At 37.6% G+C, this 12,408-nt stretch overlaps 1 protein-coding gene across 2 annotated transcripts in view; it reads left to right on the top strand.

Annotated features, from left to right (window-relative positions):
• LOC128557587 (uncharacterized) overlaps positions 1-8,942 on the top strand; it is a 53,942-nt gene extending 45,000 nt beyond the window's left edge. For both annotated transcript variants that reach the window (XM_053545100.1, XM_053545101.1), the window contains exon 7: positions 6,962-8,942. In XM_053545100.1, the coding sequence (XP_053401075.1) occupies positions 6,962-8,743 (1,782 nt within the window). In that variant the 3' untranslated portion in view covers positions 8,744-8,942. The remainder of the gene's footprint in view (positions 1-6,961) is intronic.
• The last annotated feature ends 3,466 nt before the right edge of the window (positions 8,943-12,408 follow it).

The following is a 12,408-nucleotide window of genomic DNA, read 5'->3' as shown; positions in this document are numbered from 1 at the left end:
AGGAAAATCAATTTAAAAATAAAATAAAATTAAATCTTTAAAATGCAGATATTACCATTTGAAAGCATTCACCTACTGTAGATTTCAGACATTTTCAAACTTCATAATACCATCATGAATAATATGCTATATAGTTGTGACCTTCATACATTGTAAGCATGATGCCCTGTTATTTAGAATATATATGCTGTATTAGCATACAGTATGTTTTGTGAAAAATGTCCTTAAGCGGAAGACGTTGGTAACTCTGATACAAATTCTTGTTAATTTAAATATTTTTTATGCCCCCGAAGGGAGGCATATTAGTTTTCAACTGTCCGTCCGTTCGTTAGTTCGTTCGTTCGTTTGTCACAACGTTAACGTTTTGCATGAAGGCACTTTACTCGCGGACCACTGCACCCAGGACCTTCAACCTTCACATGCTGATAGTACTTATTGAGTACATGACCCCTACTGACTTTGGGGTCACCAGGTCAAAGGTCAAGTCACAGGGGCCAATGTTAACTTCTTGCATGAATGCACTTTACTCGCGAACCACTGCACCCAGGACGTTCAAACTTCACATGCTGATAGTACTTATTGAGTACATGACCCCTACTGACATTGGGGTCACCAGGTAAAAGGTCAAGGTCACTGGGGCCAATATTAATTTTTTGCATGAAGGCACTTCACTCGTGAACCACTGCACCCAGGACCTTCAAACTTCACATGCTCATAGTACTTATTGAGTACATGACCCCTACTGACTTTGGGGTCACCAGGTCAAAGGTCAAGTTCACAGGGGCCAATGCTATCTTTTTGCATGAATGCACTTTACTCGCGAACCACTGCACCCAGGACCTTCAAACTTCTCATGCTGATAGTACTTATTGAGTACACGACCCCTACTGACTTTGGGATCACCAGGTCAAAGGTCAAGGCGCTGCGGGGACCATTAGTGACAGCTCTTGTTTTAATATTAATTATTATTACACATTATGTCCCCGCCATTAAATGGGGGGTGGGGGAGCATATAGTGTTACCCCTGTCCGTGTGTGTTTTCGGGAAAGGGTGATGTTCGTGTCCGGTCCATAACTTTGACATGCATGGTCCGATTTCAAAATAATTTGACACAAATAATAAGCATGGATAGACGATGTGTCATGCGAAGAAACCAGGTCCCTAGGTCTAAGGTCAAGGTCACTCTTAGAGGGCAAAGTTCACATACACAAATGACTGTCTTAAACATTTCTTCTTGATGTAAGTTGGCTCAGTTGTATACCCTCATGAGGCAGAATGTCATGCGCAAGAACCAGGTCCCTAGTTTAGAATTACTTCCCTTTGTTGTCATTATAAATAGCTTATATTGTAACTTCTTTTATAACTGGTCGTAGAAAAAAAACAAGACCACTTTTCTGTAGTACAACATGCATGTTACATCTAATTTTGAGAAGTTTTTTAATCTAACTCTACCTGGTAAGGATTTTTGTGTGGACTTAGGATTTTTTTCTTTTTAGCTCACGCTCAGGTGAGTTTTTGTGATCGCTCGATGTCCGGCGTCTTTGTCTGTCGTCTGTCTGTCTGTCATCATTTAGCTTGTATATGCGATAGAGGCTGTATTTTTCAACTGATCTGCCTGAAATTTTGTCAGAATGAAATCTAGGCAAAGTTCGAAAATGGGTCATCTGGTATCAGAAACTAGGTCACTAGGTCAAATCAAAGAAAAACCTTGTGTATGCAATAGAGGCTTTATTTTTCAATTGGTCTTCATGTATTTTGGTCAGAATGATAACCTTGATGAAATGTAGGCCAGGTTCGAAAAATGGGTCATCTGGGTTCAAAAATTAGGTCAAATCAAATCAAAGCCTTGTGTATGCGATAGAGGCTGTGTTTTTCAATTGATCTTCATGAAATTTTGGTCAGAATGTATGCCTTGATGAAATCTAGGTCGAGTTTGAATATGGGTTATCTGTGGTCAAAAACTAGGTCACCAGGTCAAATTATAGAAAAAAATCCTGTGTATGCGATAGAGACTTTATTATGTCTCCCCCAGGAGACATATTGTTTTTGCCCTGTCCATCCGTCCGTCCGTCTGTCCGTCCGTCCGTCCGTACGTCACACTTCATTTCCGAGCAATAACTGGAGAACCATTTGACCTAGAACCTTCAAACTTCATAGGGTTGTAGGGCTGCTGGAGTAGACGACCCCTATAGTTTTTGGGGTCACTCCGTCAAAGGTCAAGGTCACAGGGGCCTGAACATTGAAAACCATTTCCGATCAATAACTAGAGAACCACTTGACCCAGAATGTTGAAACTTCATAGGATGATTGATCATGAAGAGTAGATGACCCCTATTGATTTTGGGGTCACTCCGTCAAAGGTCAAGGTCACAGGGGCCTGAACATTGAAAACCATTTCCGATTAATAACTAGAGAACCACTTGACCCAGAATGTTGAAACTTCTTAGGATGATTGATCATGAAGAGTAGATGACCGCTATTGATTTTGGGGTCACTCCGTCAAAGGTCAAGGTCACAGGGGCCTGAACATTGAAAACCATTTCCGATCAATAACTTGAGAACCACTTGACCCAGAATGTTGAAACTTCATAGGATGATTGTACATGCAAAGTAGATGACCCCTATCGATTTTGGGGTCACTCCGTTAAAGGTCAAGGTCGCAGGGGCCTGAACATTGAAAACCATTTCCGATCAATAACTAGAGAACCACTTGACCCAGAATGTTGAAACTTCATAGGATGATTGATCATGAAGAGTAGATGACCCCTATTGATTTTGGGGTCACTCCGTCTAAGGTCAAGGTCACAGGGGCCTGAACATTGAAAACCAATTCCGGTCAATAACTTGAGAACCACTTGACCCAGAATGTTGAAACTTAATAGGATGATTGGTCATGCAGGGTAGATGTCCCCTAACGATTTTGGGGTCACTCTGTGAAAGGTCAAGGTCGCAGGGGCCCGAACATTGAAAACCATTTCCAATCAATAACTTGAGAACCTCTCGACCCAGAATGTTGAAACTTCATAGGATGATTGTTCATGCAGAGTAAATGACCCCTATTGTTTTTGGGGTCACTCCGTTAAAGGTCAAGGTCGCAGGGGCCTGAACATTGAAAACCATTTCCAATCAATAACTTGAGAACCTCTCGACCCAGAATGTTGAAACTTCATAGGATGATTGTTCATGCAGAGTAAATGACCCCTATCGTTTTTGGGGTCACTCCGTTAAAGGTCAAGGTCACAGGGGCCTGAACATTGATAACCAGTTCCGATCAATAACTAGAGAACCACTTGACCCAGAATGTTGAAACTTCATAGGATGATTGTACATGCAAAGTAGATGACCCCTATCGATTTTGGGGTCACTCCATTAAAGGTCAAGGTCACAGGGGCCTGAATATTGAAAACCATTTCCGATCAATAACCTGAGAACCACTTGACCCAGAATGTTGAAACTTCATAGGATGATTGAACATGCAGAGTAGATGACCCCTATTGATTTTGGGGTCAGTCTATTAAAGGTCAAGGTCACAGTGGCCTGTTCATGTAAAATCATTTTTTTGGAAATAACTTGAGAACCACTTGACCTACAATGTTGAAACTTAATAGGATGATTCATGATCATGCAGAGTAGATGACCTCTATTTATTTTGAGGTCACTTGATCAAAGGTCAAGGTCACAGGAGCCTGAACAGTGACTTGAGAACCACTAGGCCAGGAGTGTTGAAATTTAGCGGGATGACTGGACATGCCAAGTAGATGATCCCTATTGCAGCCAACCATCAGTGTCTCTTTGACTTTCGCTCCTGACCCCTATTGACTTCTTGCCTATAGCACTTTGCATTGGGGGAGACATGCGCTTTTTTACAAAAGCATTTTCTAGTTTTGAAATTGATCTTCATATAATATGGTTGGCTGTATTTTTCAGCTGATTTTCATGAAATTTTGTCAGAATAATGACCTTGGTGAAATCTAGGCCAGATTCGAAAATGGGTCATCTGGGGTCAAAAACTAGGTCTCTAGGTCAAATCAAAGAAATACCTTGTGTATGCGATAGAGGCTGTATTTTTCAATTGATCTTCATGAAATTTGGTCGGAATAATTACCTTGATAAAATCTAGGTCGACCTTGAATATTGGTCATCTGATTTCAAAAACTAGGTCACTAGGTCAAATTATAGAAAAATCTTGTGTATGGGATAGAGCCTATATTTTACAATTGATCTTCTTGAAATCTTCATGATTGCCTTGATGAAATCTAGGTTGAGTTAGAATATGGGTTATCTGGGGTCAAAACTAGGTCACTAGGTCACATCAAAGAAAAACCTTGTGTATGCGATAGAGGTTGTATTTTTTAATTGATTTTCATGAAATTTTGTCAGAATAATTTCCATGATAAAATCTAGGTCAAGTTCCAATATGGGTCATCTGGGGTTAAAAAAAGGTCAGTAGGTCAAATCAAAGAAAAACATTGTGTATGCAATATAAGCTGTATTTTTCAATTGATCTTCATGAAATTTAGTCAGAATAATTGCCTTGATAAAATCTAGGTCACGTTTGAATATAGGTTATCTGAGGTCGAAAACTAGATCACTAGGTCAAATCAAAGAAAAACGTTGTGTATGCGATAGAGACTGTATTTTTCAATTGGTCTTCATGAAATTTGGTCAGAATGATTGCCTTGATGAAATCTAGGTCGAGTTTAAATATGGGTCATCTTGGGTCAAAAAGTAAGACACTAGGTCAAATCAAAGAAAACCTTGTGTATGCGATAGTGACTGTATTTGTCAATTGATCTTCATGAAATTTGGTCAGAATGATTGCCTTGATAAAATCTAGGTCAAGTTTGAATAGGGTTATCTGGGGTCAAAAACTAGGTCACTAGGTCATATCTAAGAAAATACTTGTTTAAACTCAAGAAACCACATTTTTGGTCCAATCTTAATGCAAATTGGCCAGAATACTTGTTTTCATGAAATCACTAGATCAAACATGTTTACACTGTTATGGTATGTTTCTAAGGTGAGCGACCTAGAGACATCTTGGCCCTCTGTTTAAAAATTAACTTCCCTTAGTTGTTACTATAAATAACTTATGACTGTAACCTTTCTCATGTTGCGGGGGCATCCGTGCCTGTGACACATTTTTAGTTAAAAAATACATACAGATATGAACAATAAAAAGAAGTTAGAAATATTTCATAATGTTAAGAAAACAATTATTACAGTTTTATCATTTTTATTGTTTTGCATAAAATACAGATAGTTCATTCCAACTTGTATATGTATAATATTAGTACATGTATTTTCATAGTAATGCCAGCCACCTTGATAGTTCATTTTGTTGCTATTCTATCTGAGAGATTGAGGTATCATCATTGGGGGTTGTATGGGTTGCCGCTGATTAATCTGGGAACTTTGTAGATCCTTGCCTGTTTTTTGCTCCATTTAATATCTTTAATCTTATTTTGTTACATTTTGTATTGCAAATCAATTATGTAAGCTATTTCTATAAATTTTATATTTTGACACCTATCTTTGGCGCCATTTTGAGTATCTAACGTTGTATCACAGATTTTGCAACTGCAAGAGGCAGTTCAAAAAACTACAAACTCTAACAAACATTTTGGTGTATGAAACATTTTATTGTGGCATCTTGTAGACCAGTTACCCCTGAAAAAATGCAGCTTATATGGTCTTTATGTTGCAATACTAGATTGCAATACAAAGAATATGCATGTCCCTTTATTGTGTTGCTGTTGTAAATAACATGGTTTCTGTGGCAACAAATAGTAAACGATATGACAAAAATGTTGTAGAGTGGGATACTACAATACTTAAAATGAACAAGATATTTCCTTTAATTTAAATTAATTTATATACCCGGCTGAGAAAATTCCAGAGGTTTCCATGGAATGTCTGTGGATTTCCATGGAAGTCCAGAAACTGGAGTATTCGGACAAACTTTCCGGACTTGGATATGGAATATTGCGGGAAAGTGTCCAGAGATTTCCAGAGTACTTTCCGTGGAAAATTTTCAGGAGTGATTCCACGGACGTCCGTGCAATAACACTTTAGTACAAGCGATATGATTTTATTGCATGTGATCACTTTTGCAGTTTCAAACACAGTATGATATATATGAACAAGGAAAATGAATCTTTGTCAGTTAAAAGTGAATAATTAGAATATTTTTAAGCGTATTCAAAGAAAGTACTTGAAGTCATTTGTTTTAAATATTCATGTTATATATATGAAATCTTTGTATTCTGGTCAACTATGTAAACAAACTTACTTGAGCAATTTATAAAAATTCTATAAAACCCACACTAATGACCCAGTTTAGTACATACACTCCGTACGAACCAGATTGCCTACAGCCCACATCTATGATCCGATTTAGTTCATACACTCAACAAGCCTTGTGACAAGACCTAAAAACTGACTTATTTATAGATGACATTGACCTTCATATGATCTTCACCTTTAAACTTAAATCCTCGAGGAACCACATCTTTGGTCATACCCCTATGGGCATGATTTTAGGTATTGAATATGCAGCTCCTTGTTTGTTACAATTTCTTGTTATATACATGGTCTTGCATGATTAAACTTCACATTTAAATGTTTTTTTGCTTCAACTACTTATAAAATGATATTAATTGGACATGGTCAGAAGTACCCTTTGCATGAGCTTTCTCTGCCAGTGGTACTTATGTTTTAAAAAGATGTATAAAAGCATCACATCTCCTCTTACCAAACAGAAAAAAGAAACATAAACAACTGATAGCTCTTGTTGCTGAAGGTCGTCATAACTTTGGTGAAATGAAATAAAATGTTTAAAAAACCTGATAGCATTATTGACTGTTGCATATAACTAAAATATTTCATATAACAGCGACAGTTTACCAAGTGAACAAAACCTTATGTTATTGTTAAATGGATGTTTTATGACTGTTTTCAGACACCTGTCATCAGGAAACAGTTTATTTTGTATCATCCGCCTGTTCCTAAGGGATGGAAAATAAGCAATATATATATTGAAAGTGAAACATGCAATCTCCTGAATACAGATTTAACTACTCATTATGGAAACCTGTTTGAGGCAACAATAGACATCCCGTTGAAATTGTTTGAACGCCAGGAATCTATGTCATTTCGGTACGTTGTTGTCTGGAGGAAGACCGGGTTTGTTGGAAAGTTTGTGTCTGAATATTACGACCGCAGTAAACTCTTCTATGTTGAAACTTTAAGCTGTCAGCGCCACTTGTGGGATCAAATTAATCCAAAGCCAACACAACTTGAAATTGTGTCTGGTTACAAAGAACATTTGGAGGACATAATGTTCCATTGCACATCGAAACAAGATTGTAAGGAGACATGCATAGAAATAGAAAATTTCTGTAAAACATACTTCTCAAAGGAAAATGCTATTACAATCTTAAAGCATCTGGCAGACAAGCTTAATGATACAGGCTATCGTCCAGTCGCTTCACTTCTGCTTCTGATTACAGTTAAAAGTCTAGTGACCAGACAAGAACTTATAGTAAATGAAAAAATTGTGGATGCTAAAAATGCGCTGAAGTTATTGCAGGCAGTTCAGTCTCTTAGTATTTCTAGTCTTCCAACCTCAAGCCGACGTGACATACAGTCTGTTTGCTATCAGTTTTGCAAGGTAGCTCTTGGTGACACACTGTGTATTTTGACATACTGGAGTACATGTTACCCATTTTTTGATGAAAAGTATGTCCTTGAAAGGTTAGAAGGTTATGTAACCACAAATGCAGATATTTGTCCGGATTCTGAGAGCATGTTTCCTTTCGCAAATGAACTTTGCTCTAAACTGTATCGCGTGGCTGTTTCAGATTCCTCAAATACGGCTAAAAGCATCCTAGAAAAATTGTTGCGACATCTTCCTCTGCAAGTTGCTTTGCATGTATTTGCTTGTCTCAATAAAGATAATGGAAATTTATCTTCAAATGAGTCTGATGTCCAAAGTGTACTTTATGGGAGTATATCTGTGCGGGTAGAGAGAATGGTTATTGCAGCAAGAAAATCGAACAACCTGACCAAACTTTTGACTGGCTGGAGGGATATTGATAGGTTTGAAGTGCTGACAGCAAAGTTCAAATGTAAATATGAAGATGCTGTAATCCAGATACTGGAATCACATACAGGTTTACTGGAATCAGTATCGGACATTATGAGTGGTTCCATTGATCAGTCTGGATTTTTCAATGAACCATCAAAACAACGGCAGTTAATAATGGCAGTTGTAAAATCAAAAAGTCATGAAATAAGCAAATTGTTTGTAACTCTTGCAAAGTGTCCCACTATGTACGAACTGTACATGCAACTTGAAGCTGAACAGTTTAAAGAGCTATGTGTGTCTTATATCACCGGGAACTCTCCATACATGGGTCGCGAGTTTGCATTCCGCTACGTGTGTGAGCATCTGAATGACATTTGGGGAATGCCACAAATGGAAAGAAGGCTTGACTTTCAGGAGGTGTGGGAGAATATCTTGTTTGGGGAGTTTCAAAAATACAGGCTTCGAGAACTTCTTCAGAAATTAAAGTTAATTGATACATTGTCCAGGAAAAATGAACACTTAGGGATGGTTTTCCTCCAGTTCATTAGAACCAATCTACAATCAAACTATGAAGGATTTCATCCAGAAGAAATCTTTAGATGGTTTGAGGGAACAAGTGAGAAACCACAACTGGAGACTAGGTTAGTATTGTAACAAGTTAGGTATTGGTTTAAACAATATTTCCAAATATGCATTCCATACAAACATATATTAATGTGAATAGGATTGAGGAGTAAGCTAAAAGCTTGTATTAAACCTCTTTCCTGAAAAGTAATATATTGAAATAGATATTCTGTATAAGTGGTTAATTTTGAAAGACATGCAGTTTTTGTGAGTTAGAAATATTGGCAAAATTAAAGGCACCCGTTTATGTCAACACTTCTTTGGTGTACAGAGATACCTATATGACTGAGTGCAAAATATCACACACTAAGAACCACTGACCTTTCACTTCTGTTGGTTCTGAAACTTTCTTGGAGTGTAGAATTATATTATGTAAGGAAATCAACTAGCTGACTTTCGAAAGTTCAGGTACCAGAAATAAAGTCTCGAGTCTTCTTCCATCAATAGCTGGAAAGTCATTACATGACCCATAATTTTGTCAGTGTTAAGTTAAAAGGTTCCGTTCATCAATATACTTATAAATTCACTTATAACGCATTAGCACTAAGTAAAAGTGAATTCCAGTGGTATAATAACCATGATGTGTTTTGGAACCACACAGTATTATGGTGTTTCGAAATTTTTATGTAAATAAAAAAAAAATAAGGTATAGTTTAATAAAACGTTTCTGGTACATACATAAATTCGTAACTTACCAAGCAGTAAATCTCCCCGTTCGGAAGTTGTTCGTAATGACTTCGATTCCTAGAATCATGTATTTTTAAAATTATTTAATTTCTTATATTGCAATCAGGGATTTAGTGAAGACAACACAAGTTTGCTATAGTTCCAGCTTTTTCACTAACTGAAACATGCCATTATTTACAAGTAATTATATTTAAAGGCACTTTGTGGTAAATATGATGTAATGTTTCTGAAGCTCTGCTCTTATATTTTATAGCACGACGGGTTAGTTCTATAAATTTGATGAAAATCTTATTATATCTTATCATTTCAAAAAGTTGGCAGTTACTTGCGGAAAGCATGTTTGTACTGGTACAGAATCCAGGAACACTGGTTAAGTTAACTGCCCGCCGTTACATGACTAAAATATTGTTGAAAAATGGCGTTAAACCCAAAACAAACAAACTTATCATTTCAAATGGCATGTACTAGCGAGAACTACGCTATTGATCTAATTAAAGATACTGCCAAGCTTTGTATGAAAATAAAAACAAGAGAATGAAGTAGAAACCTGAAAAAAAATGAACAGAGTGATGCAAAATGGAAAAAGAAATTGACGGATTTAAGATTCGAACCATCAAAAGTATCACTTCAAAACACTAAGCAGTCCATCAAAAGTATCACTACAAAAAACACTTAACCATTCACTCACCCCAACAAGCCAACTAGCAATCTGCCTTCAAATATTTTGTCTACCTAGTGTTTATTGACATACTGCTTGAATTAAAACGCCATAATGCTGTGCGGTACTTATAGATGTGTGTTGTTAAATGCTTTGTCCTTGGATAAATAAAGTTGGGAGACATCCACATCCCTATCCCCTCTGAAGTTTGTGGTAGGAACTACTTTCACAGCTTTAAATGAAATCCAATGAAATTACATGCTATTCACAGTGAAATGAAAATGTGTTTGACATTTTCTTTGTGATGGGTAATGGTTGGACACTGATACACCTATCCCCATTCAAGTTTCTAGAGGAAATTACTTCCCGTTTAGCTCACCTCAGGTGGTTGTTAAGGGTTAGCTATTAGTATAGGTGAATGAGCCGGCATCTGTCGCCCATCGTCAACATTTTTAGTTAAACATCTCTGTTACTGCTGGTCAGATTTACACCAAATTTGGTCAGTAACAGCCTTGAATGGACGTAAATCAAGTTTATTCAAATGGGTTGCTTTGGCCTCTTAGGGGTCGCCAGAGCTAAAATGAGAGAAACCTTTAAATGACTTCTTCTAATGAACCTTCGTCAAACTTGTTCTATAGCTTCATTATTAGGTCTTCTCTACAATTTGCACAAGTGGGGACGTAGGCCACTTTTAGGAGCTGTTACAGCTGATAAAGGGGCCTCCACGGCCGAGTGGTACAGGTCGCTGACTTCAAATCTCTTGCCCCTCAACGATGTAGATTCGAGTCTAACTCGGGCCGTTGAATTCCTTATTAGAGTTAGCCATTCAACTGGCTTATGACAGGTCGGTGGTTCTACCCAGATGCAAGCTCGTGATGAAATATTGCACGGAGGGGCACCTTGGATATTCCTCCACCATCAAAGCTGGAAAGTCGCCATATGACTTATAATTGTGTCGGGGCGACGTTAAAGCCAACCAAAACAAAACAAAAAATAGCTGACGAAAGAAATGCAATACACAACCCTTTCTAGTGAAGCGTTTGATAGATCTTCATCAAACTTGGTCTATAACTTTTTTATTTTTAACGTCCTTTCCCAGTTTTGTTCGAATGGGGACAAGGATACCAATTTTAGGGTCCGCTAAGGCTAAAGAAATACCTTTTATCGACTTCTTCTAATGAACTGCTTGATGAATCTTTATCAGATTTGGTCTGTAGCATTATGATGAAGTCCTTTCATTAGTTTGTTCTAATGGGGGATCATCACTTTTAGAATCCACTAGAACTGAAAAAAAATACCGCTAAACAACTCCTTATGAATTAATGGATGGACCTTCATCAAACTTGACATGTAGCATCATTTAAAGGTCCTCTCTTAAATTGTTCCAATGTAGAACATTAGCTTCGTTTTAAGGCCTACACGAGCTGAAAATAGGAACACCTTAAAAGGATTTCTTTTCATGAACCCCATGATAGATCTTCATCAAACTCTATTTGTAGCATCATTATAAGGTTTTAAATAGAAAACACGTTAAATGACCTTTTAGCTCACCAGAGCACAAAGTGCGCAAGGTGAGCTATTGTGACCTGTCATTGTCCGGCGTCCGTCGGCGTGATTCGTCCGTCAACATTTGCCTTGTGAACACTCTAGAGGCCACATTTGTGACCCAATCTTAAGAAACTTTGTCAGAATTTTAGTCTTGATGATCTCTAGGTCAAGGACGAAACTGGATCATGTTGGGTCAAAAACTAGGTCAGTAGGCCAAATCAAAGGAAAAGCTAGTGAACACTCTAGAGGCCACAGTTGTAATCCAATATTTATGAAACTTGGTCAGAATGATTGTCTTAATGATTTCTAGGTCAAGTTCGAATCTGGGTCAAGTGGGGTCAAAAAGTAGGTCACCCGGTCAAATCAAACGAAAAGGGTTTGAAAACTTTAGAGGCCACAATTTTGACTCAGTCTGTATGAAACTTGGTCAGAATGTTTGTTTTGATGATTTCTAGATAAAATTTGAAACTGGGTCATGGGGGGTCAAAAACTAGGTCACTGTGCCAGATCAAAATCTTGTTGACACTCTAAAGACCACAATTTAAGTTTGAAACTCATGAGAATTGATCAGAATGTTTGTCTTGATAATCTATAGGTCATGTTCGAATCTGTGTCATGCTGGGTCGAAAACTAGGTCACCCGGTGAAATAAAAGAAAAAGCTTGTGAACACTATAGAGGCCACAGTTGTGACCTAGCCTTTATGAAACTTGGTCAGAATGTTTATTTTGATGATTTCTAGATCAATTTTGAAACTGGGTCATATGGGGTCAAAAACTAGGTCAGTAGGCCCGATCGAAGGAA

The sequence above is a fragment of the Mercenaria mercenaria genome, chromosome 6 (assembly GCF_021730395.1).
Source record: "Mercenaria mercenaria strain notata chromosome 6, MADL_Memer_1, whole genome shotgun sequence".
Taxonomy (NCBI): domain Eukaryota; kingdom Metazoa; phylum Mollusca; class Bivalvia; order Venerida; family Veneridae; genus Mercenaria; species Mercenaria mercenaria.
This window is presented reverse-complemented; position numbering and strand designations above follow the sequence as displayed.